This window comes from Felis catus, chromosome E3 (genome assembly GCF_018350175.1).
Source record: "Felis catus isolate Fca126 chromosome E3, F.catus_Fca126_mat1.0, whole genome shotgun sequence".
Taxonomy (NCBI): domain Eukaryota; kingdom Metazoa; phylum Chordata; class Mammalia; order Carnivora; family Felidae; genus Felis; species Felis catus.
The window spans coordinates 33075775-33098536 of record NC_058383.1 but is presented as its reverse complement, the minus strand read 5'-3'; the positions used below and the strand labels follow the sequence as shown (position 1 = coordinate 33098536).

The 22762-nt window shown below is 47.2% G+C and overlaps 1 protein-coding gene and 1 long non-coding RNA gene across 10 annotated transcripts in view; one reads left to right on the top strand and one right to left on the bottom strand.

Annotated features, from left to right (window-relative positions):
- The window catches only part of LOC109495294, a 47913-nt gene that overhangs the window by 23231 nt on the left and 1920 nt on the right, over positions 1–22762 (top strand). For 3 of the 7 annotated variants that reach the window (XR_006591056.1, XR_006591054.1, XR_006591053.1), the window contains 3 exons: positions 3377–8776; positions 9366–11324; positions 14490–16780. This is a non-coding gene — a long non-coding RNA (uncharacterized LOC109495294). Of the gene's footprint in view, positions 1–3376; positions 8777–9365; positions 11325–14489; positions 17793–17897; positions 18146–21908; positions 22043–22472; positions 22674–22762 lie in introns of those variants that run through there. The other 4 variants (XR_006591058.1, XR_006591057.1, XR_006591052.1 and 1 more) reach the window with 3 other exon arrangements.
- Positions 20–22762, bottom strand: part of GRIN2A (glutamate ionotropic receptor NMDA type subunit 2A) — a 536750-nt gene continuing 514007 nt past the window's right edge. For all 3 annotated transcript variants that reach the window (XM_045047693.1, XM_045047692.1, XM_006942329.5), the window contains 2 exons: positions 17699–17937; positions 20–11246 (listed from right to left, as the gene is read on the bottom strand). In XM_045047693.1, coding sequence (XP_044903628.1) covers positions 9450–11246; positions 17699–17937 — 2036 coding nt within the window. In that variant the 3' untranslated portion in view covers positions 20–9449. The remainder of the gene's footprint in view (positions 11247–17698; positions 17938–22762) is intronic.

Below are 22762 nucleotides of genomic sequence, written 5' to 3'. Positions count from 1 at the left end.
CACAAAGACCACAACAGCATTTCTCATTTTCATATCAATCGGCAGAAATTATCTTTATTAGAAAAATGAAATTTTCCTGTATTTACATTTTTACACCATAGGACTGGGCACTTTTGTTGCCTCGGGAGTTATGTACATATATCAGTTTGCACACACAGTTTCAAACCCCATTCCTTAAAACAGTTGAGAACACGTTGAACAAAAAGAAAAGACGTACTACAAGAAGACAACCATAGTATATACTTCCTCTATCATAGAAAGGTGTTAAGCAAACGTGTAATTTTGTAGCTATGCTTGGAAATATTTAATACAGTTATCAGCACTTCCTCATGCGGTTGATTAAAACATGACAGGTATAAACTGCTGGGATTGGTAAGTGAGTGTCTGTTCCCAAATGAGGACCATTGAGTGGAGCACACAGCTTGCTTTGGGCCCCACCATACAAGAGATCAAGCCAGTTCTGATGTGGGTTTTTTTGGACTGGGTTTGGGTGTCGCTGTGAATGGGAAACGCTCTGCATATGGAGTGTTCAATCCTGCCCATGTTGGGTGAGGGATGGACTCAGACATGGGTCTTCAAAGCTGCTTCCCAGTCCTTCCTTGTGGGTAAATGACCAGCCTGTGTGTTACGCAACAGGTCGTCATGTGTCTGGAAGGTGAATAGTTGACCCTCTTTTTCTGTCTGAGAAGGCCACTGTTGGTGACTCTGATGGTCTATTTCTTATTCCAACCACCCGTGAAACTCACCTCATCCTTTCGGAATATTCAGCTTGAAATATATATACTATACATAAACACATATGCACAAACATCCTTTTGTGATCAACAGCAAATTCTACCGACTAAGTGATTTGGCAAGTGTATGCTTTTCAATTTGTTTTAGCAGGGGAAGGAACCGAGACTAAGACTCATAGCTTAAGAACAACTGATAAAGAAATCTTTGAGGAACCTCAGGCTTGGAAGGCCTCTGAGCCCCATCTAGCCGTGTAATTAGTTGTTACCGAGTAGTTTCCTGAATTTTCTAAGAAAATGTTATTCTTGGCCTTATCTCCGATTTGGGAAAAAAAAAAATACACACTTGGCATCCTTTCCCAGTGAAAAATGTGGGGGAACGTGAAAGTTAAAGTGCCATTTTCAGGTTTGTAAATCCACCAGAATTTTCAAAGATGATCGTCTGAATTTGACCCCAGATACTCCGAATCTTCAGTTTCTAAACTGGAACATTTCCTTAGCGGCCAGGGCTTCAGAGCTATGTCCACAAACCTAATGAACCTAGAGTTTTTTTTTTTTTTTTTAATAAAATCGTTTTAAAAAGTCAATACCGCTCATTTATTTGAATTAGCTTAACTGAGAATAGAAATAATTCGATAGGTCTTAGATGTAATGCAATGTAAAAACCTCAGTTGAATTCAAAAGGCTATGATTATTTTTCATGGAAAAACTGACAATGTTTTTATATTTCTGGACCTTCACTATTTGCTCAGATATCAATAGTCTTTGATTTGAGCCCTTTAAAAGCTTGAAACAGCAAAATGTCAGATCAATGAGAAGCATTTAAAATGCCAAAGACAAACTTATGTTTGCTGGAGAACAATTAACCTTATTAATTTAAAAGGCAGCTGTGGTATTGGCTACGTGTTACGTTAATATTCTTTAGAAGGCTCGTCTTAAATCCTTCCCAAAGGTGTGAGAGAATTAACTGGAGGAGGTTATGACCCAGGGCTACTGCTAATGAGGAATGTTCCAGAATCGCGAAAATGCAAACTTACTGTTTCATGGACCTGGTCCCTAAGAGGGGTTTATATGAGTGATAATCTCAGTTTTGTCCTGTTTGTCTCTGCACACTGCGGACACCTTATTGGAGGAAGTTGATCTGAGAAACGATGCTACTGGAGACAGTTTGGTTCTGGCTCCCTGGAGAGCTGTATGCTTTGAAATACAGCCCCAGAGAAGAACCCCTACCAGCCAGATGGTTCTTTGGAGTGTTCCAGTTTCTGCACAGCTCATCATCCCCTGGAGAATGTTGTCATGCCCTTGTAGACCCAATGACAGGATCTCAAAAGAGCTATTAAATCATAATAACTTTTCTGTCTTAAGAGACTTTTGACTGCCAGCTTGGAAGATTGTAAACAGCTAGAGAACTTCTCAGGGATGGGGACACGGGCGCTCAGTTAGATGCACTGGCCCTCCAGAAGGACTGAATCACAGAACCTCCCAGAAGAACATTCCTTCAGATCTCAGCTCAGTTTCTTCATCTATAAAATGACCTTAATGTGTCCCCAGTTCATGGTAAACATCAACGCCCGCTGTTCTGTGGCTCAGAACACAGGAGCCGCGCAAGAAAGGAACACACGGGCTCAGGGTCTTGGCCTCCCTGATGCGTTATGCACGCTGTCATCTTGGACTCCCAGAGAGCCCGATGGAAACATTCCAGATCGACACCCTTTAAGGAGGCAAACGGAACACTCCATGGTTCAGTAGTTACCTTGGTGCCAGTGATGACCCTGCAGAGACGGTCCCTTGCAAGTAACAGGACCTTTCTGAAAATGGGCCATAATGTTTAGGGGAGCTTGAATGGGGGCACCCTGGGGCGGCCTGTGTGCCCGCACACACGTGGGAGAATACGATTTGCCCATGTTGAATGGAATGAACCCTGATGTCTACTGAGAAAAAGAAGATAGGGGTGGAAAGGGATAGTTGAAAGTAGGCACGTGCCAAGGAGAGATAGTAACTCCCCAAGAACCAAAAAAAGCGAATGCCGAGTGCAAGCGTATGGGGAGAGACGCAAAACCGCATTCGAGTCTCAAAAGGGACCTGAACAGAGGTGAGATCCCCAGGAGTTCTCAATACACCCCAAACCAGACAACGGGGGGTAGGACACTAACAAACCTCCTCCCCACAGAGGCTGAAACTCCAGAGAGAGCCCCGGGGACCTCAAAACAGCACATCTCTCTTTCCGACTCGCATTCTGACCTCCCTGGCAGAGATCAGGCACTTCAAGAATACACCCAACGTTAGGGGTTTATTAGCAAATTCCTGTTGCTGATGAGGCTGAGACCAACCTGAGCCTCAGTTTCCTTATCTGTAAAATGGGAGCAATCACACTTCTATCCTATGGTTATTTTGAGGATCTCGTTCTAGGATATGCCTAGGATAGTCTACACTCTGTGTGGAGACATTTTGGTACTTCCAAACTCAGGTGCTGACTGACCCAAGGCACGTAGCTGGGACAAGGAGAGACTCCAACATCCTGGCAATGCACAGAACGGGAGGGACAGAGAGAAAAGAAGCTCTGCCCCCTCCACGCCCCCCCCCCCCCGATTCCTGAAACACATCCTGATTCTTCTCACCATCTGTTTGCCCCATTTTCTCTCCAGGGAACCTGATGAGCTCTCTTCTGTCAGCCACACAGTAGGCACTTGGGACTCAACAAGGAATTCTCCTCACTCCCTTCCCTGATACATTTATACCCTGAACTATCAAAAGTATTCTTCATAAGTCAAAAATAAAACCAACCAAACAAAAAAACCTTTCAGGAAATAGTTTTTTTATATCACGGTCTGTGTTCTAATCCTTTGGCGATTTCTTTCAACCTTTTCTTGAAGCACACATCATAAAGGGGGGCTGGAAGGAGGCAGGATTTGGCAAGAGCTGGAGAACCCCATGGACCCAGATCTGAGTCTCCTGCACACAAACGTGAAGGGTAAGTCTGGTCACCTGTTTAGATGCTCTTGGCTTTCCCAGGCTCTGTCTTGGAAGGTTCAAATCATCAAGGGTATCTCCGGGAGACTGTATTTTCCAGAGTTACTTACAGGTCTAAGGAAGGAGGGGTCTGTTTGTTTGATCCTGGAAAAAGTTAGATTTTTATTTCCTGGCAAGAACTTGATTTATCATTTCCAGTTTTTATACTCAGTCTCTGCTTGCGTTTCATGGGTCCTCAGTTATCTTTTGTCCTAGGGAGCTGAATTTCTAGACCGTAAGCTGCTCATGGGAAGAGACTATATATTTTCTATCACCCTTGCGTCTCCCAAACCCAAATTGGTCTTAAAAGGAGAGTAGATCCTTAAGCAAGTGCTATCAGCTGGTCAGTGTCCTTTGTTCATCCTTGGCTCATAAGAAACAGAACTGTTACCTCCGTGATCACTGCCAGCTTTCATCTTTGGTTTGAGGTTTTAAACTCTATTCCTTGTTGACTTTCCAGGGAACAGGTCCCTGAGAAAAGGTTTCTCTTCCCCAGGAATCTGAGGCAGGGAGTGTTGGGGAGCTTAAGGGAAAACCGAATTCAAAGAGGGATGTATGGGTCTGTATAAGGCAAGAGGCAAAGAAAGCGGGGTCAGTTCTGTGAGGTTCTCTGGCTCTTATCCCAGAGGTGCCCGGAGACCACTTGTGAGAGAAGCCTAGAACTGAGTCACCTGGTCCAGGGAACCAGGTGGAGAATTACGTGGACCATACGTGTGGGTCTTGGTTTCCAGACCTGGCTCTGATACTGTCTGTCTGACCATCTTATACAGATGGTGCCTTTTTGGGACCTTCATTATCTCTTGATTTTCTCACCTCCCTTCCCCCCAAATCTTGGTGTGGTCCTATAAGTTCTGTTTTTCTAAGACCCTTCTGGGCAGGCATCTTTAGCTGATGCCAGATCAAGAGTACTTCCGGGCACACACGTGGAGATGGGGAAGACGATGGGGATGATGCCCTTTGACGGGTTTGCAGAAATCACACACACGTCCGTGTCGGCACTGTCTTCAGAAGTAAGTGTGAGTAGAACGTGTGCTGGGCCCCAACCCCACATACCGTTTTTGAACAGAATCCAAGGACACCAACCCCCCAGATTCCACTTGGGCCCTGCCATCCTCCCTAGAACTGAGTTGTTGTTTTTTAAAGAGTGGCTTCTCTTCCTACATATCCTTGCACCGATAACCAGAATGGGTTTTCCGCGGGTCCGTAACCATCATCATCACATAATTTTTAACATAAACTTTACACTATATACAATGTTATTTGGATAATACACTTACGTGTGAACTGTAGAAATCAAGCATGTGTATGATATGTACATGTGTACCCGAGCATTGGTATTCACAGGATAAGTGCGTTTTACCACGTCTGATGTCTATCGAGTGGGAAGCTGACCTCATCGGATAGGACTAGATGTGAACACAGCATGATGTGAGGGGGTTGAATGGAAAAGCACAACTGAATTTTGGTATAGACCCCACCAAACCTCTCATTCAGCACTTCCAACCCTGTTGGCCAAAAGAATATGAGGCATCCGGAAGGCCTAATTTTGTCTCAGGTGGAAATAAACACTGCTTTTGCATTGAAGACCGCCTTTACGTGGAACCCTGGACTCCCATGAAATACCGACCAATGAGTTTTGTTGCCACACGTGCCATTTTTTTTTTTACCCCTAGAACTCTGAGTTCTGCCCACGTTCGTCGCGGTCAAACGCAAACAGCCTCTGTTTCAGAAACAACTCAAATCCCCTTCGCAAGGATTCCTGAACAACAGCTCTGCACAAAGAAACAGTACAGGGATGTGCCTGAAGTTAACAAATATATTCAGCTCTTCTGAAAGATATTTTGGTTTCTCAAATGAGTATTTATTTAGGTCTTATGCCATAAGGGATTTCAGTGCAAGGTATTTATTTATACGGCAACCGATTATTAGAGCTGCACTTCTTAGGTTGAAAGGACATAAATTTTTAATCACCATTTAATTAACACCAACTTTGTTTTTTTGTTTGTTTGTTTTTTTCCTTTTTCATTAGCAATTCTATTTGCCAAGAATTCAGGGCATTTGTCATTTCCTGAGAAGGACGCAGAATATTAAACACACATCACTGGCAGACATATCAAATAGAATAAACAATGTAGGGCTGTATGACTGCTACGGATCTGTTGACTAATTAACAGCCTTGGCGAGAGTCCCATTTAAGTGAAACTATTTCATTTGTAAACAAGGTGTAATTTTCTTGTTCCTTCCTTGAAAATAAGTGTGAGTCGATTTGACTGATTTTTGCTGCGATGATCGGTTTCATCAGAACAGCAGAGGGTGAAAACTTCTTAGGCTCCCTGCAACAGGGAAGAGAAACCTAGTCTAATCCACGAGACACCCAGTCACGTGGCTGGCTGTAATGACAAAGTGAGATGTGCAGAGAACAGAAGAGTGGGGAGATCAAAATCCCGCACCTCTCAAGGAAGCCTCACTGGCAGAAACACAGACGCACGAGGAACCTGTCTTCTCAGATCAGTGAAGCCAGAAGTGGTCTAAGACTGTAAGGACAGTGAGGACTATTTTTGAGAAACTCAAAGGTTTCCAGGGTGTAATTCATGCCCTAGAAGGCCCTCCTCTTACACAGACTGTTTTAAGCTGGGCCTGTGTATACTGTTACCGATCAACAGAAACGTATGTATCTGCCTTCAGAAGTACGAGCCGGATCCCTCTCAAGTAGAGAAGGCCAGTTAGGGTGGCCAAAGTACCATTATGGATGCCAGCTGTGACTTGAGTCAGGTGAAACTCAGGCACAAATTTGGGTTCAGAGATTCTGGCTCTTTGAGATCTAAGATCTCAAGCTGGCATGTCAGCGGAACTGTCTGTGATGGGTCCAGAGTCAAGGGCTTCCTATTTATGCCTTGATAGGCTTCTGCAAAGAACAGAACTGACTTGATTACTTTGGAATTGCTCCGCGTCATTATCTTTCTCTTGGCAATTGCCCATCTGATTCGACGGTCAATTTTCTGATGTTTGCGATCATCACCGTTGAGAGTCAACAAATTTGGAAAAGAGGGAAATTATACATTCATTATATAGAGCATTCCAATCCTCATTGTTTATTTTGTTTAAAAAAAAAACCACTTTGGGTATTAAAGGAAGCACGTGTTTTTTTCAGTATGTTACTGTTGCTTCTTTACCTAGATAAACATGGGGTTAACAGCGGAAATTATGCTGTTGTTAGCAGGAGGGTTTTTGATCTATGGGACGTTATGAGTGTAAGTCACCTTCTCCCTGGAGGCCTCTGTCACAGTTGGCAGCCCCCTTGGGTTTTGAGGACACGGGAAGAAGACAGAAAGCCTCTTTGGGTTGATGACACAACACTGCCGTGTGTGCTGGGGAGACTTTGTAATTCATTTCATGTCATGACACGCCAGTCTTGTGAGGGAGGGAGGTGATCCTGGCTGGGGGGAATGTAGGTCTGGAAAGCAATGGGAGGGCAGAGGCAGAAAGTTCTAAAACACAAAACAGCAAGGTCTGTGCCTAAGACCGGAATGGATATAGGCTTCTCCACTGTTGGCTCTTGGGCAGCAGAAGCATACCATCTGAGAAAGAAAATACAATGTCTGCATACGTTTGTCCTCGGTGCCTGGCCAGCCTCTTGAGCCTCTCAACCTCAAAGGTGAGGAGAGGACTTTTGGCCCCTCTGCCTCCCCACCGATGACCCTGAAACTTACGGCGACCACTTCTCATTACTGCTGGGTGCACTGGCCCAACGATGGAGCTATTCAATGAATCCTGAAGCTCTGAAAGAATCGTTCCTGGCCCCGCCCCCTGGCAGGAAAACCCTGCCTACAAGACAGAACGTGCCATGTGTAAAAGAAACAGGGTAGCTACCCCTCCGTCCCCTTCTCTGAGAACCCAAAGCAAAATGCGGGAGGAAACCAGGAGACTGTCAGGTTCATCTTAGCTTAGGGTTTCCACCGTATCTTGTCAAGCAGACTCAGCTACTCTACAGAACCTGAGGCCTAGTCATCCCAGAAATCTCAGGGGCGATAATGAATGTAAAATAACCTAAATCAGAACTATATAAAATGTACAACTAACATTGTTTGTGGGGGTCATAATATTTAGTTTTTAAACTAGGAAATTCTGATAAAGTGTCAGAACGTAACAACTACCTTTTTGAGGGGGGGGGGCTCTTGGTGTGAGCGAGGCACTGTGCCAAGAGCTTCTGATGCTGAAGCTTCCCCTTCTCCCCGCACTGTTTTTTAAAGGCGTATCATTTCATATCACACACGCACAGGTCTGAGTAAAGCAAGAAACGGACAACGGGGGTGGCTCGGAAATGACAAATGCTCTGGGGAGTTTGTCCTAGATCTCTGTTGGTGCTGGTGAAGCACTGTGCCTCCAATCGAGCGAGTATTTCAGAAGAGAGTAATCGTGTTTGCCACTAAAGTTTATCCACGATTTTGGAGGATGCTCAGGGTCGATGCATGAGGGTCTCTCATGTTTTGAAGGCTTTTGATCTGAGGAGGTTGGGGTGGGAACGAATGTCCAACTGAACTTCATGAGGTTAAGGACAACCTAAAAGCGTGCCAGCCTTCAGTGGACAGACGGCATTGTACTTTTTACAGATCACGTGGCTGCTGGCATATGCCACGATGTTGACAACCCTGGGAACAGTGACACACACTTGGACTCCACCATAGCTGTTCGGGGACTGAACGAGTGATGGTCACTCTAGGAGGTAAGGGGTAACAGATACTATACAACCCTGAGTCGTCACCAGAAGGGGGGGGGAACACAGACTTACGTACATAGGAATCTTCGGGATAAACTACAACAGCCTCTGTGTCCAGAGACAGAAGATCCACAGATTAGGTGTCGGAGACATACACGTATCGGTTTGTGCAGCTCTGAACAAGACCATCGAAGCCAAGGGTGAGAGAGTGTCTGTGAAACACACAAGTTGACATCCAGAGAGATTCTCGTCGTTCTCCGCCTGAGGGCCCTCCTGGCCTTTTCCTCCAGATGAGTCTTGGAAACAGACTCTAGTGAAGGTAGCATGGTTACTATGAACATGGGAATTTGTGATTCTTTGTGTGTGTGGTGGTGGTGGCGGGGGGGAGCCTGGGGTTGGTTCTGGGGCCGGGCCGGGGCAGTGACGGGAGGCATGACACTAAAGCTGAGACGGGTACAAAGCCAAACTTCCTCATCTCTTGCACGTCCATCTCGCTGCGGTGCAGACGCGTTCATAACTGCTGTGTCTGTGTCGGGTTTACATGCGTACCATATTGCTTATTCTGGATGAGAGAGACCGTTAGGCATTTCTGATGAGGAAATTACATGGTGGACTGGTCTTCGTGGACTTTGGAATATAGAAAATCATAACATCACCACTGGCCTCTGACGCATCGTTATTGCCAACATCCCTAGAGGGCGTGTCCCGGAGACCTGCCCTATTATATATTATTTATTTGCTTTTTTTTTTTTTTTTTTTTTTTTGGTTAAGGACTCACCTATCCGGTATCTGCTATGCTCAGCACACGCCTCACAAGATTCCTTGAGGGGAAGACTATGTATGGCGTGGAGCCAGGTGCAAAAGAACCAACAAAAAAAATACCTTCCTAAATCCCCTTCTCTTTGCAGGCACCATCGGACATCCGACATTTACCCTCCAGAACGTTGGCTGTTACGTATGTTTCCCTATAGATAAAACATTAATGGAAGGTTCTAAACATCAGATTCGATACTAGGCATTTTCTTGTACACACGTCTACTGCTGCAGGAATTCAAAACCCTGGGGGTGGAGTACATATTGTTCTTATTTGCAGCATAAGGCCTAACATGCTCTGAGATATACACGTCGTCGTGGCCTCTACTGTCCCTGGAACAGTACGACGCTGTGGACCTCAAGGACGATCGAAGGTAGCTGTCATTCACGGCCTGGGATGGCAGCGAGTGTTTGTAAGGGTCCGAGGGGCATCTCCCAATGACTAAGCGTCGCTCGTCCCCATGGCAGCGGAGGAAAGGGTTCTCGGAGGTGTGGTCCGGCAAGAGAGACTTGCTCCGTTTGCTGTCCTGCAGACCCTGGGGTAAGAGGGAGCTTTTGTTCCCCAAGAGTTTGCTTGAGGGCACGCTACAGAGACTCCCATACAGGTTTCCCTCCAGAAGCCGTTCCCGGTCCTTGAGGCTTATGCTCCTGGAGGGCCTGCTAAGGTCTGTCTCCCGAGGTTTGTCGAGAATGTTGTCGTAGGAGTGCTGACGGCTGATCCTGAGTTTGTTCTTCTGGAACTGGAGGGTGCTGTTCTGCGCCCAGTCCTGCTGGTAGACCTCCTCCTGGGCGGCCGGGCTCCCTGTCTCCTGGAGCATCTGGTCTTCGTCGATGTCGTACAGGTTCCCCATCCGCAGGCAGGCGTCGCACTTGAATGGGGACCTCACGGTGAAGTGGCCTGAGTAGGTGGGCAGGTTGGAAAGGCAGCTCCTGCAGTGGGTGGAGTTCTGTCGGTACCGCTCGCTGCCCTCGCTGTGAGGGGGACTCTTGTCTTTCAGGGTGAAGTGCTTGGAGTAGAACTTATACTTGTCATTGTTGGGGGGTCCGTCTTCATTGTGCAGGGGGTTCCTGGTGGCCGGCAGCGCGGGGTCCCCCTTGCGGAAGTTCTCGTCGTGGTCTGGGTAGGGGTCTGTAAACTCCACGTTCTCGGGAAGGGCCATGTTCTCAACGAACTGGGGAGGGTCTAAGTGGAAACTGGGCTCCTTCTCACCATCGATGGTGTAGATCTTGTCCCTGGGGGAGCTCGCTTTGGTTTTCAGGTAGGAGCGCTCGACCTCACTGCAGTCCTTGGGGTATTTGGAGGCTGCTGACCTTTTGAAGTTGTCCTTGGTCTTGTGGTTCTTGTTGTCTGGCTCTCTGTGGCACGTGGCCCGACTCGAAGTTTCCGAGATGTCCGAATGGGCCACCTCTTCTGGAAGGTATCTAGGACTCTTTAGGGAGTGGGTCCTGTTCTCCACTGCTCCCTCGTCCCTCTGGGAGACAGGGTTCTGGCTCAGGGAGTCTTGGCGCAGTGATTCCATGGATTTCTTCCAAAGCTGCCGGGGCCTGGAGTTGGCTTTGGATTCTGTGCTCACGGCCACCTCCACCGTGTTGGGGTTGGACTCATTGAGCGTGAGAGGGTGCTGTCCCTGGAACACATAGTTATTGAGGCCGTCCTTGTGCCTATTGGCCACGAATGTTTGCAGTTCGTTCATGTTGTCCCCAAAAATGGTGTCTTTCCCCTGAAAGGACCTGTTGTCTGAATAGATCAAATTTCCCTTATCTGAAACCATGTCCATGATGAGGGAACCTCTTTGGATGAAGTCTCCAGCCCTTTTGGGGGAATCCATTCTTGAGGAGTTCATGTTGGACATGTCAGAGATGTTTTTGGCTGACCGAAGGAGTTTTAACATGTTGCTCTGGGATCCGGTCAGGTTGAAGTCTGGAGACTTCTTCTTCTCTTCAATGTGCACTCCATGAATGCAGCTGTAAATGCCCTGTGGGAAAGAACACGAGACCTCATCAGTGGCAGCAGGGACAGAAAAACACTGCACACCCAAGCTTTACCTGCGAAGGTGAGATGTGTCCTTCTGGGAGGAGCCTTGGAGAGATGGCGAAATCCAATCTGAATCCTGGTACTGTTTCTTAAATGTACCAGACCAGTGGCAAAGTGCCCGGCTTCTCTGGTCTCCCTGGCTCAAGATGATCTGACACTTTTGCCCGTGACACTCATACACAGAGTTTGACAGAAGGTATCGACTAACGGTCACGTAACCATACAGGTCTCAGTGCCTCCACGGTGGAACCTGGGGTACTGGATTGATATGTGGGTTGCTAACTCATCTTTCCCCATGGTTTCTCAGGATCATCTTTGGAGTGTGGATACCAGGGTCAGTTATTAAACTGGCACGGGGCCCCTGGGTTGCTCAGTCGGTTGGGTGTCTGACTTCGCCTCAGGTCATGATATCACGGTTCGTGGGTTCGAGCCCCGCGTTAGACTCTGTGGTGATGGCTCAGAGCCTGGAGCCTGCTTCGGATTCTGTGTGTCCTCTCTCTGCTCCTTTCCTTCTCTCTCTCTCTCTCTCTCTCTCTCTCTCTCACACACACACACACACACACACACACACACTCACTCTCAAAAATGAATTAAAAAGCATTAAAAAATAGAATAAACTGGCATAAAAGGACCACCCATTATTAATTCTTCAGGGGAGCTGCCCCAGCAACACACTGAAGCTGTCAGTCAAGGCATGAGACCCAAGCAGGTCAACCAGAAAACCCTTTGTGGTCACTCTAAGGGTGGACATCAAATCCATGGGTGATCAATCACACATTTTGGGGAAGGATAGATACAGAAGCTGGAGCAAAAGGAGCAGACGCGGGGAACTAGTCTTGTCACCATGTGGGGATGTTAGCCTGAGAGTGAAGCCATCATAGGAGGGAGCACGGTACAGGGGATGGAGAGACAGGACGTGGTTGGAACCCCTGGGGCCGCCACTTGGGACTTTTCGCTTATGCCGCTTAATATATTCCGTGTGTGTGTGTGTGTGTGTGTGTGTGTGTGTGTGTGTGTGTGTGTGTGTGAGAGAGAGAAAGAGAGAGAGAGAGAGAGACAGAGTGTTTGTGTGCATCTCTGTGCCGTGTGTGGTTCCTGCTTACCTGCTGCCAGGAGGCAGGGTCTCCACTGTGCACTCCTGTGCCTGCCGGGTGATGGGATCACCCAAATGCACTGTGCAGTTCACAGCACGGTGCTTCTGAACCTGGCCTGTGAACGCACACCTCCCACCCAGCTCAGTAACATGGGAATCTTACACCCTGACCCAGCGAGATTCGGCTTGTGTGGGTGAAAACTGGTGTATCTCCTGTACGTTTGGATCAACCCAGATCTGTGCCTTGATTTCATTTTGTCAGTATTACAAAAAAATAGGAGGTAATTTTTGTTGTTTTCTACAGGCGCCCGGCTGGCCCAGTCGGTAGAGTACGCGACTCTTGGTATCAGGGTCGTGAGTTCAAGCCCCACATTGGGTATGGAGCCTACTTAACAAACATTTTTTTTTCTAAATCTGTAATTTTGTTCTAATGAGCTCCCCCCACACTGCTAGAGATTTTAAGAACTTCTGTCCCCCCCTTCCCTGACAGAGCAATATGTTAAAACCAGCTGAGATGGGCTGGCTGTCTGTTTGAGGGGGGCCCACAGAGGTGGTCAGGGGGCCGAGTTATGTTTCAGGAGCAGGAGGATGGCTGCTGACTGCTGTCGCTCTTCCCCAGTTTGCCCTAGGACTCACAGGATACTGGGAAGGCACTTCCAGCTGCTGGGGTGCAGGGGGAAGCCTCGGAAAGGAGGCCACGCGGTGGACCCAGCCCATACCCCAGGCTTGGGTGCTAGTGTTCTCCCACTCAGTTGACCCACCTTCTTGATGGGCTGCTGAGGAGGAGGGGGTGCATATCAGAGACACACGGAAAGAGCCGGAGCCTGGAACCCACTGGAAGTGAGTCCCAGCTCCACCTGTTAGTAGCTCTGTGACCTTGGATAAGCTGCTGCAGCCTAAAAAAATGTGTTTTACTGTTTATTTTTGAGGAGTGGGGAGGGACACAGGGAGAGAGGGAGACAAGAGAATCCCAAGCAGAGCCCGACATGGGGCTTGAACCCATGAGCCGTGAGATCATGACCTGAGCCAAAGGCGAAGGGTCAACTGACCGGGTGCCCACCTTTTCTGGTGCCCTTCTTTTCTGTCACCTTTTACTCCTTCACACACTAGCACGAGACCCCACTGCACACTTCCCCACGGCTGCAAGAAGACGCATGCTACCCTTTACTACCGAAGGTTCGTTCTCCTCGGACAGCAGCCCAGACCCTCCCTCCGCCCCGCCGTGGCTCTCCTCAAGGGCCCCTGACCCCTCAGAACACTCCTGATGGGCCATGGACCCTACTGCCCTCTGTGGTTCCCTGGAGTCTGGGTTTGACCCCTGATGTATCTTCCAAGGCCTACACATTTGTGTCCCCCCACCAAATTCACATAATGAGATCCCGACCCTAAAAGTTGATGGTGTTAAGAGGTGGGGCCTTTGGGAGGGGGTTAGGTCATAATGGTGGGGCGCTGGCCAGGCAGATGACTGCCCTCATAAGAGAGGCCGCACGTTGCCCACGGCCCTTCCACGTCGTGAGGACACAAGGAGAAGCCTTATGACCCAGAAGGGGACTCTGACTTGACCACGCTGCACCCTGATTTCACACTCCCAGCCTCCAGAACCGTGAGAAGTAGGTGTCTGTTGTTCACAAGCCACCCAGTGTGTGGTGTTTGGTGATAGCGGCCCTGGCAGACTGAGGCAGTATCTACTTCTGCTCTCTTGGTCCTGACTGTGGGGGAGCCAGAAGCCCGTCACTGTCCCCAGGATCCCCTCCAAGGAGCCCACGGGACAGGCTGCCACAGTCTCCATCCCGTGGTCTCTGTCTTTGCTACGTCTCCCAATTCCTCATGGCCGAAAACCGAGGTGGGTTCTTTTTGCTGGTGACACTATTTTCTTCTAGGGGAGAGGGAGAACATTTTGGAGAGAAAAATTAAGAGCCTCCTGGAGACTAGAGGGCACATTTATTTTTTAACCTGGAAATGCCAAAGGCCCCAACTGTGGGAGAAACTGGGTTCTCATGTGAAGTGAATGACTTCTTCAAGCTCTGGCCCGCCCCTTTGGCAGGCCAGGAGTGCCCATATGTCCAGTCTGTATTTTCCTGCACTATCCAGGAGCTTCCCGAGGGACATCGAGCCCATGGGGACAGCTGCATGTGTCTGCTGGGTGTTGAAGGTGCTACCAGAACCGGTAAGTGGAGACCCCTGGCTGCTGTGCAGGAGAACACCTGCCTCGGGTGCAGGCACATTTCAGAGCATCCTGGATCCACGTCCCTACACTCAGAAATGGGCGGAAGCACGCGACCCAGCCCGGTGCACAAGACAGTCCTCCTCTTTCCTGCCTTGTTCTGGCATGATAGGTGAAGCAGGAGACATAACGTGAGGCCGAAAGGGTCCTGTTCCGCCCTTCACGGCCTCAGTTTCTCCATATCCATAGGATGGGTGTGGTCATGTCACACACACACAGGTGCTGTCAGGATTAGAGATGACAGGGAGACGTCAGTCACCTGGCCCTTATTCACATGCTGGACATGATTCGTTGTGGGGTTGTGATCTTGAATTGGTAGGAAAGTGGGTTCTTGGCTTGGGGATTCCCCACTGCAGGTTTGTTAAAGAAAATGTTTACATGCCTACAACGAGGGCGCTTCTGTTTCTGTGTGTATGGCCTGCTCGGTGTGAAGAATATACATGTAAGCTGGCATGTGTGTGAATGTGCCCATAGGACGAATTTAAGAGATGTGTGTTAGCCCTTGATCAGAAAGAAGGAACATTTTTCTTGAGCAATCTGAAAGCCCTGCTATGCGTGAAATTGGGTGCTGAGCTCATTCTGAGTTCCCTAACAAATGAGAGAGGCAGGAAAAGTATATTAAATACGAAATCCTTCTCTTCACACATATTAGGGCTGCACTTATTTAAAACATAGTATCTGGGGAGAAGGAGGGTCAGTGCTCAAGCAGCATTCCCTGCAGCCTTTGAGGACACAGGAATGCTGGTGGATGGGAGTCCCCAAGGGGCAGAAAAGTCCTTGCAGTGCTCCTGTGAGGCACGGGTCCTCTCTCCCCCAGGGACGGGAGACCGAAGTTCAGATTCCAGCCTGTAAAGCTGACGATGCCTACTCCTGTGTGCCCCACTGCCCCCCAATCCTGCTCAAGATGCTTGCAAGGGCAGCGGGGGATTTAGTTCATGCCTCATAATGACAGTCCTCTCAACTGGCTGCCTTAATGGTATCTCAGAGGAAACGCTCTTCCAGATCCAAGCAGGATTTACAAGGAAATGCAACAGTGTGCATTTGCTCATGATAATCCCAGAGTCATTTGGGTATGGAAAGCCTTTAGTAATTGGTGGAGAGAATTAGCTTAAAGTTGGCATAATACCTCGCTAGATGCGTGCACATTGTTATTTTTAAGCAGTCTGTGTTTAGATGCCATCAAGTTAATTAGGAAATATGTATTTGCACAGAATGCAAGTTAAGAGTGCCACTGAACAGAAAAAAATAAATCTTCCTCACTAAGCTAATATGTGCCTTCTGAATCTCCAAAGTTCTTAAAATCACCAAATGCTAAGAAAACACAAATTCCTTTAAAAATGATTATTTAGTTTTCCCAATAACCATTAGCATATAAAACCAGGTGTTTGTACCCAAGTGTTTTTCACCATGTTTCGTGTCTTAATTCATTAAATTCTTTCAGAGTGAAAACATTCCAAGGTGAGTAAATGGGAGAAATAGGTAGATAAATAAATGGACCAGATGGATGGATGGATGGATAGGTAAATGGGTGTAGGGATGGATGTACAGATGGATGAATGAAATGGGTAGATGGATAGATAAAACAGGTGGGTGGATAGATGAGATGAATGGATGTATGGGTGAAATGGGTGAGTGGATGGATGGATGGATGGGTGAATGGACGGACGGATGGATGAAATGAATGGATGTATGGGTGAAACGGATGGATGGATGGATGAACTAGGCAGATGGAGGGAGGAATGACTGATGGGCTGTGAGGTAAATAGATGTTAAATTCTGTTAGAAGATGAGTGAATGATATGTACATATGATGTAAGTGACAAGATCATGTCAGTTGCATGCACATATGTATCATGTAGTATGATCTGTATCAAATCTCTTGTGTTGCTTGTATTTGATGTTTGTTGCTTGTGTAGGAACCTGTGCTCTGGCTGGTACCACACCACCTCGGCTCAAGTCCCGGCTCCACCAAGGCTGGGCAGCCGTGGATGATCCTCTAACCTCATTCCCCATCTGTAATCTGGGATGAAGAACAGTTACACGCCTCACAGAAATGGCTTGTAGGTGAAATGAGATGAAGAGGATGCAGTCCGTACAGGGTGCTTGGCACCTATCGGTGCTGCACAAATACAGGCATTTTCCATGATCGTTGCTATTACTGATGACCCATATGTGCTTTTTTATGGTAATATACACATGCCACATTGCGTAACAGGAGAGGGGTTTTCCTTGCATTGTGGGTGAGTTCGTTATAGCATGTGTGTTTGCGGCTGTAGTTCATGCTGGGTTGAATGTGTATTTTGTTTTCTGTTTGACATGTGTGCCTTTCCTCGTGGCCCTTCGTGTCATCGTTTCGTTGGAGGCTCTGTTGTAATGCAGACGCTCTTTGTGTTTTGTTAGATGTGCGGATGCAGAGCATGGCATGGGATGTATATTTGGTTTTGGCATATGTGTCCCTCTGGGATGTGTGCATAAACTGTAACATCCTGCACAGGAATGGTAGTCGTGTCGTAAAGCACATCGGCTGCTAACGGTGGATGCCACAGACTGCTTCGTTTGGCCTACGTGGTATTTTGGTGTTGTATAAAAAAAAAAAAGGAATTAGTTACTAATATTTAAAGAGTGGAAAGGCTTCACATAAAATCAGATGACTACATTCTCTCTGACAACCTACAAGACCTGACAATATTGCCCTTGAATTCCCATAAGACCATACTCAGCAGGACCTGAGGACTGCCCCCTCCAGGTGTGGTAGGCATTCTCAAGTGTTCCCTCACCTTGAACCCCAGGGACATTTGCTGTTTTTATCTCACTGGTGCTATTTTTCTCATGCCCAGCCTGCATTACCCATTTTCCTTCCCTCTCTGGCTTCCGCGGTCACCTGGGTTTGCTACCCCTGGGTTAGGAACACACAGAATCTGGATGTCTTTACGACAAGCCCACCAGGGCTTGGTGAGCCAGGGCAGGCTGTGCAGACCGCCCCCCACCCAGGAGTCCAGCGTCCTCGATTCTCTGGGAGCCCCGTGCTCTTCTGGACCTGCCGCTGCATCGAGAACGAGCCGCCCGAGGTACTGACCCTGCTGATGGAGAACAGCAGCCCCGGCCGGTCGGAGCACACGCCCGTGAAACAGAAGCGCAGCTTCCAGTAGAAGAGGTGTTCCCAGATGAAGGTGATGAGGCTGAGGGCCATGGCAGCCGCCAGCATGTAGAACACGCCCGCCATGTTGTCGATGTCCAGCTGACTGCTCATCACCTCGTTCTTCTCGTTGTGGCAGATCCCCGTGAGCCACAGAGTCTCCAGCTCCTCCATCTCGCCTGGACAGAGGACAAGAGCCACAGGCAGTGAGGAGCACGGCGTGCACTCTGGTTCTGGACACACGCGGGTGACCCACAGCTGGACATGCAACCCGCAGGCAAGTTCCTGAGCGCCCCATGTCTGCGTGCACTCACTCGATGGGCGAAGCTAAAAACGGTAACAATACCTACCTGGTCTCGTGAGGAGGATGAAGTGAGATAATGGACAGTTGCGTTCAGTCCGGGTCATGTTTTTGTTTTTGTTTTAATGTCATTGCGTTCTGCCCTTCCTGCTTTTCTCTACCTGTGTCTCTGACACCCACCCAAGCCTGGAATAGGGCCCTACCAGGGAAAGGCTCATGTTCCGGGTACGACTTCATCACTTCCTAGCTCCTTCCGAACGACATCTCTCCTGTCTATAAAATGGATATAATAATAGTGCATACTTCCTAGACTTCTGGGGAGGACCAAATGAGCTGATGGGTGCAAACTTTCTAAAGGTGGTGCCCGGCTTATGGTAAGTGTTCGTAAATAGTAGTGTTCACAGGATGGAAACGCCCAGCACCATGCCTGGCACACGGCAGTCCTCGAATATATGTTGCTTCTTTGATTTTCCTTGAGAACGTCTGGGGCTATGCCAGGAAGTCACCCACCACCAGTGCACTTGGGGCAAAAAGCACGAATGGAAAAGAGGCTTCTCGATCAGCTCTGAATGGCTCCTTGCCAACTAAACACCTCGCCACTTGAGCAGGCAGCTAGAGAAGCAGGTGGAGTTTTCAATGGAAAAGAAAAAGTAGGCGTGCGTAGCATTATTTCATCTTTTATGTGCGTTGCATCCAATTGCCATTTAGGAGGAAATTCTCTGATCTAAACGTCTGGCAATTAAACTGTCTAGCAGTTCACGAAACTATGGCACTTACGCTACGATTCAGACTTTAAAAATTATCCTTCAAGGACAGTGAAAATCACAGAAGACGTATATAATGTTAAACGGAAAGTATGATTTTGGGGCATGTGTGTGTTATCTAAGATATCATATGAAACAGGCAGAGAAAAGTAAATACTGCAAATGTTTCTTTGATTCCCTTTTGAAGAGGTTAGCACAATTAATGCTTTCAAGTTGCTTTCTTACTCTTGATTGATTTGGCTGGACAGAGCAATCTAGGTGGATAATGATTTTTTTCTGGACCTTTTGAAGATGTTACTGAGTTTTCTTCTGATCTGGATTATAGTCGTTGAGAAGTCAGCGAGTAATCTAACTGTTGCTACCTTCTATGCACTCTGTGCTTTTTCTCTGATCGTTTTTGAGATTTTCATTTTGTCTTCGGTGTGGAATTGAAATGTGGATTTGCTTTAGGATTTTTTCTGCTCTGTGACCCAGTGGCGTTCTTTGACGTGTGACTTATAACTTTAATTCTGGAAAAATCTCACCCATCCTTACTTTGAATATCGACTCTCCCTCTCCCCCCCATTCTTAAAAACTTAATAGAATGTACTTTTTAGAGTAATTTTAGGGTTACAGAAAAATTGAGAAGTACAGTGGGTACAGCAAGTTCCCATACACTCCTTCTCTCATCCTCCCCCCCACCCTGCCTCAGTTTCCTCTATTAACGTCTGGCACTGGTGTGGTAATTTTTTTTTTAACAATTCATGAACAGGTATTGATACATTATTATTAATTAAATTCCACATTTCACATTACGGTTCACGCTTTGTGTTGTATGGTTTTGTGGGTTTTGCCCAATGCTTAATGCCATGTTATCTGCCATTACAGTATCGTATAGAATAGTTTCACTGCCCTAAAATTCCCGTGTGCCCCCGATTCACCTCTCCTCATGCCCCATCCCAACTCCTGACAAGCACTGATCTTTTAATGGTCTCTATAGTGTTGCCCTTTCCAGAACATCCCATAGTTGGAACCATAATACACACAGTAGCCTTTTCAGACAGGTTTCTTTCACAGTAACAACATGCATATTTTGTATTTATATTTTTTTAATTAAAAAAAATTTTTAACGTTTATTTTTGAGAGAAAGAGAGCATGAGGGGGAGAGGGACCAAGAGAGAGGGAGACACAGAATTGGAAGCAGGCTCCAGGTTCTGAGCTGTCAGCACAGAGCCCGACATAGGGCTCGAACTCACGAACCGTGAGATCATGACCTGAGCTGAAGTCGGACACTCAAACGAGTGAGCCACCCAGGTGCCCCAACATGCATCTTTTTTAAATGTGGGCAGTCATCTGATTTATAAAAAGATGCAACAAAATTTAAAATGATACAAAATAGCAATTTCAAAATGTCAAAAAGTGAGTGTTTAACCATACTCAGCCCATAACAGAGCAAATGGGTAAGTGGAATAATTCAAGCTGGATCATATTGCTATACGAACTGGCAGCAGTAAAAGTTGATAAATGAAGGCAGAGGAACTCTATTCAGAATTAGAACCGAGGGGCTTTGTCATCATCTGGCGTCTGTTCCATGTTGTACTTATGGCTAGAAATGCACATGATGGGAACTTCAGAGATCTTTTGGATCCTTCCTTTAAGCTCCTGGTCAGCAATGGCTACAGTGCAGGGCTTGTGCTGAGAACAATATGCATTTAAGTTCCTCCACGTCCTTCCATGGCTTGACAGCTTGCTTTTATTTGTGAATAATATGCCATTGCATAGATGCACAGTTTGCTCATTCCCCTACTGAAGGATATTTTGGCTGCTTCCAAGTTGGGGCAATTACGAATAATGCCGCTTTACATAAACATCTGTGTGCAGGTTTTGTGTGGACGTATGTTTCCAACTCATTTGGGTAAAGACCTAGGAGCACGATGGTAGGATTGTGTGGTAAGAAGATATTTAGCCTCGTGGGCAACTGCCAAGCCCTCTTCCGAAGTGGCTGTGCCATTTCGTGTCCCCTGTTGGGCTCCCGTCACTCCACATCCTCACCAGCATGTATCAGTGTTGTCAGTGTTTCGGGTTTTAGCCGTTCTAATAAGGTGCATAGTGGCATCACATTGCTCTGAGCTGCGAGCCCCTAAGGACATGCGACAATTCTCTTTTCTTCTGATTGTGTTTTAAGTATTCTAAACCTTCTCATTCTGTTCTCTAGGTTATTCACTTTGCTTTCGTATTTTCCATTCCTTTATCACTCTGTCCTGTGGTTAGATGCTTCCCGCAGATCTATTTTCCAGCTCATTTATTCTTTCATTAGTAATATTTAGCGTTATGCTCTCATTTAATCTATTCCAGTTCTTATATTCACCTGGCCATTTAAAAATTCTGCCCGTTCGTTTTTATCATAATGTCTCATTCTTCTGTTATGACTTAAAAAAAAACTTCTATATTTAATAATTTCAAACCCACCATCTTTCAGATTATTCTCTGCCTTGCCTCCTCCCCCCAGTCCTTGTTGGGATTCACATGTGTCTGGTTGCTGTGTGTGCTGACCTCATTCATGGTGGATTTCTTCCTTGTGCTGTTTGTAACTTCTGAGTCTGAGCTAATACTCAGCAGAGGTTGTCTTCCCCCCTAAAGCATGGGGCCCCCAAGCACACTGGGCTATAGGAATGTTCCTACAGTGGGGTTGAGTTAGCTTCTTCTGTGGTTCCTAAGGTACTTCCAAGGTACCAGTTTCTGTATGAAAAAAAAAAAATGTGACTGCCTTTGCCACGCCATTTAGTGTACATTTGGACCTCCATACTCATTTAGGTTTTGAAAAACTATTTATTTTGGGGGGCGGAGAGCACAAGCTGGGAAGGGGCAGAGAGAGGAGAACAGAGGATCCGAAGCAGACTCTGCAGTGACTGACAGCAGTGAGCCCACTGTGGGGCTCTAACCCACAAACCGTGAGATCATGACCTGAGCCGAAGTTGGACTCTTCCCCGACTGACCCACGCAGGTGCCCGGATATTCATTTAGGTTTTAATTTCTCACTCAAGAGCTTCAACGAGATGGCAAGGCGACTTTTACTTCCTTCACTTTCATGGACAGCTTTTTCTAGTTTTTTCACAGATGCGCTGATTCACTGGAGAGCTCAGATTTATGCATCCACATACCTTGGATGTTAAAGCCACCGGCCTCCACCCCTGCTTCCTGGGTCCCCTGAGGCCGCCGCACCTCAGCAGGAAAAGTGCGGTGAGAATATTCCATCCCCCTTGGTTTCCTTTCCCTTTGCTCTTTGCTCTTTGCAAGCGCGCATGTGCATATGCATGCGTGCCTACGTATGTGCAGATGTGCATGCGCGGGCGTATGCGTGAGCATGCCCGGAAGGGTGCGCATGCACAGTTGTATGTGTGCGCATGCGCCTACTTCTAATCCTGCGCTGTGATGTGTTTGTAGCCCCAAGGGGGCTGCTGCTGATTTAGTCTCCATTGTACCGCAACCATAGAGGCATGTATACCTTTTGGTATCAGGGCTACAAAAGCATTGCATTTTTGAGGGGAGACAACAGAAAACCTATCCCTTGGTAAGTTCATCACCTACAAGGAAGGGTGCTGGCTCACCAGTGGTGCAGGCTAAGTTATGGGAAGGGACATCTCAGTTTCAATTCCTTTCCTTCCGACAGCCTCCAGAACTTTGCACATGATCACATTTGTCTCGGGATCCTGTGTATCATCATCTCATCGTCTAAGCCGACACCCCCACCTGCTCATCCAAACCCTTCTACGTTTTGGCTTCCTCTTCTCAAAAACACCAGTGCCGTCCCTTCGAAAGTACTGCGTGCTGTTGACTTTCCTCTCCCTTTGGAGTTTGCGAGGACACAAAAGTGAGTCTTCTCGCCATGTTTCCGTCCATGTTTTGTATGCCCAGAACAGGGTCAGTCTGGGTAAGGAAGAAACATCATTAGATTCCTTT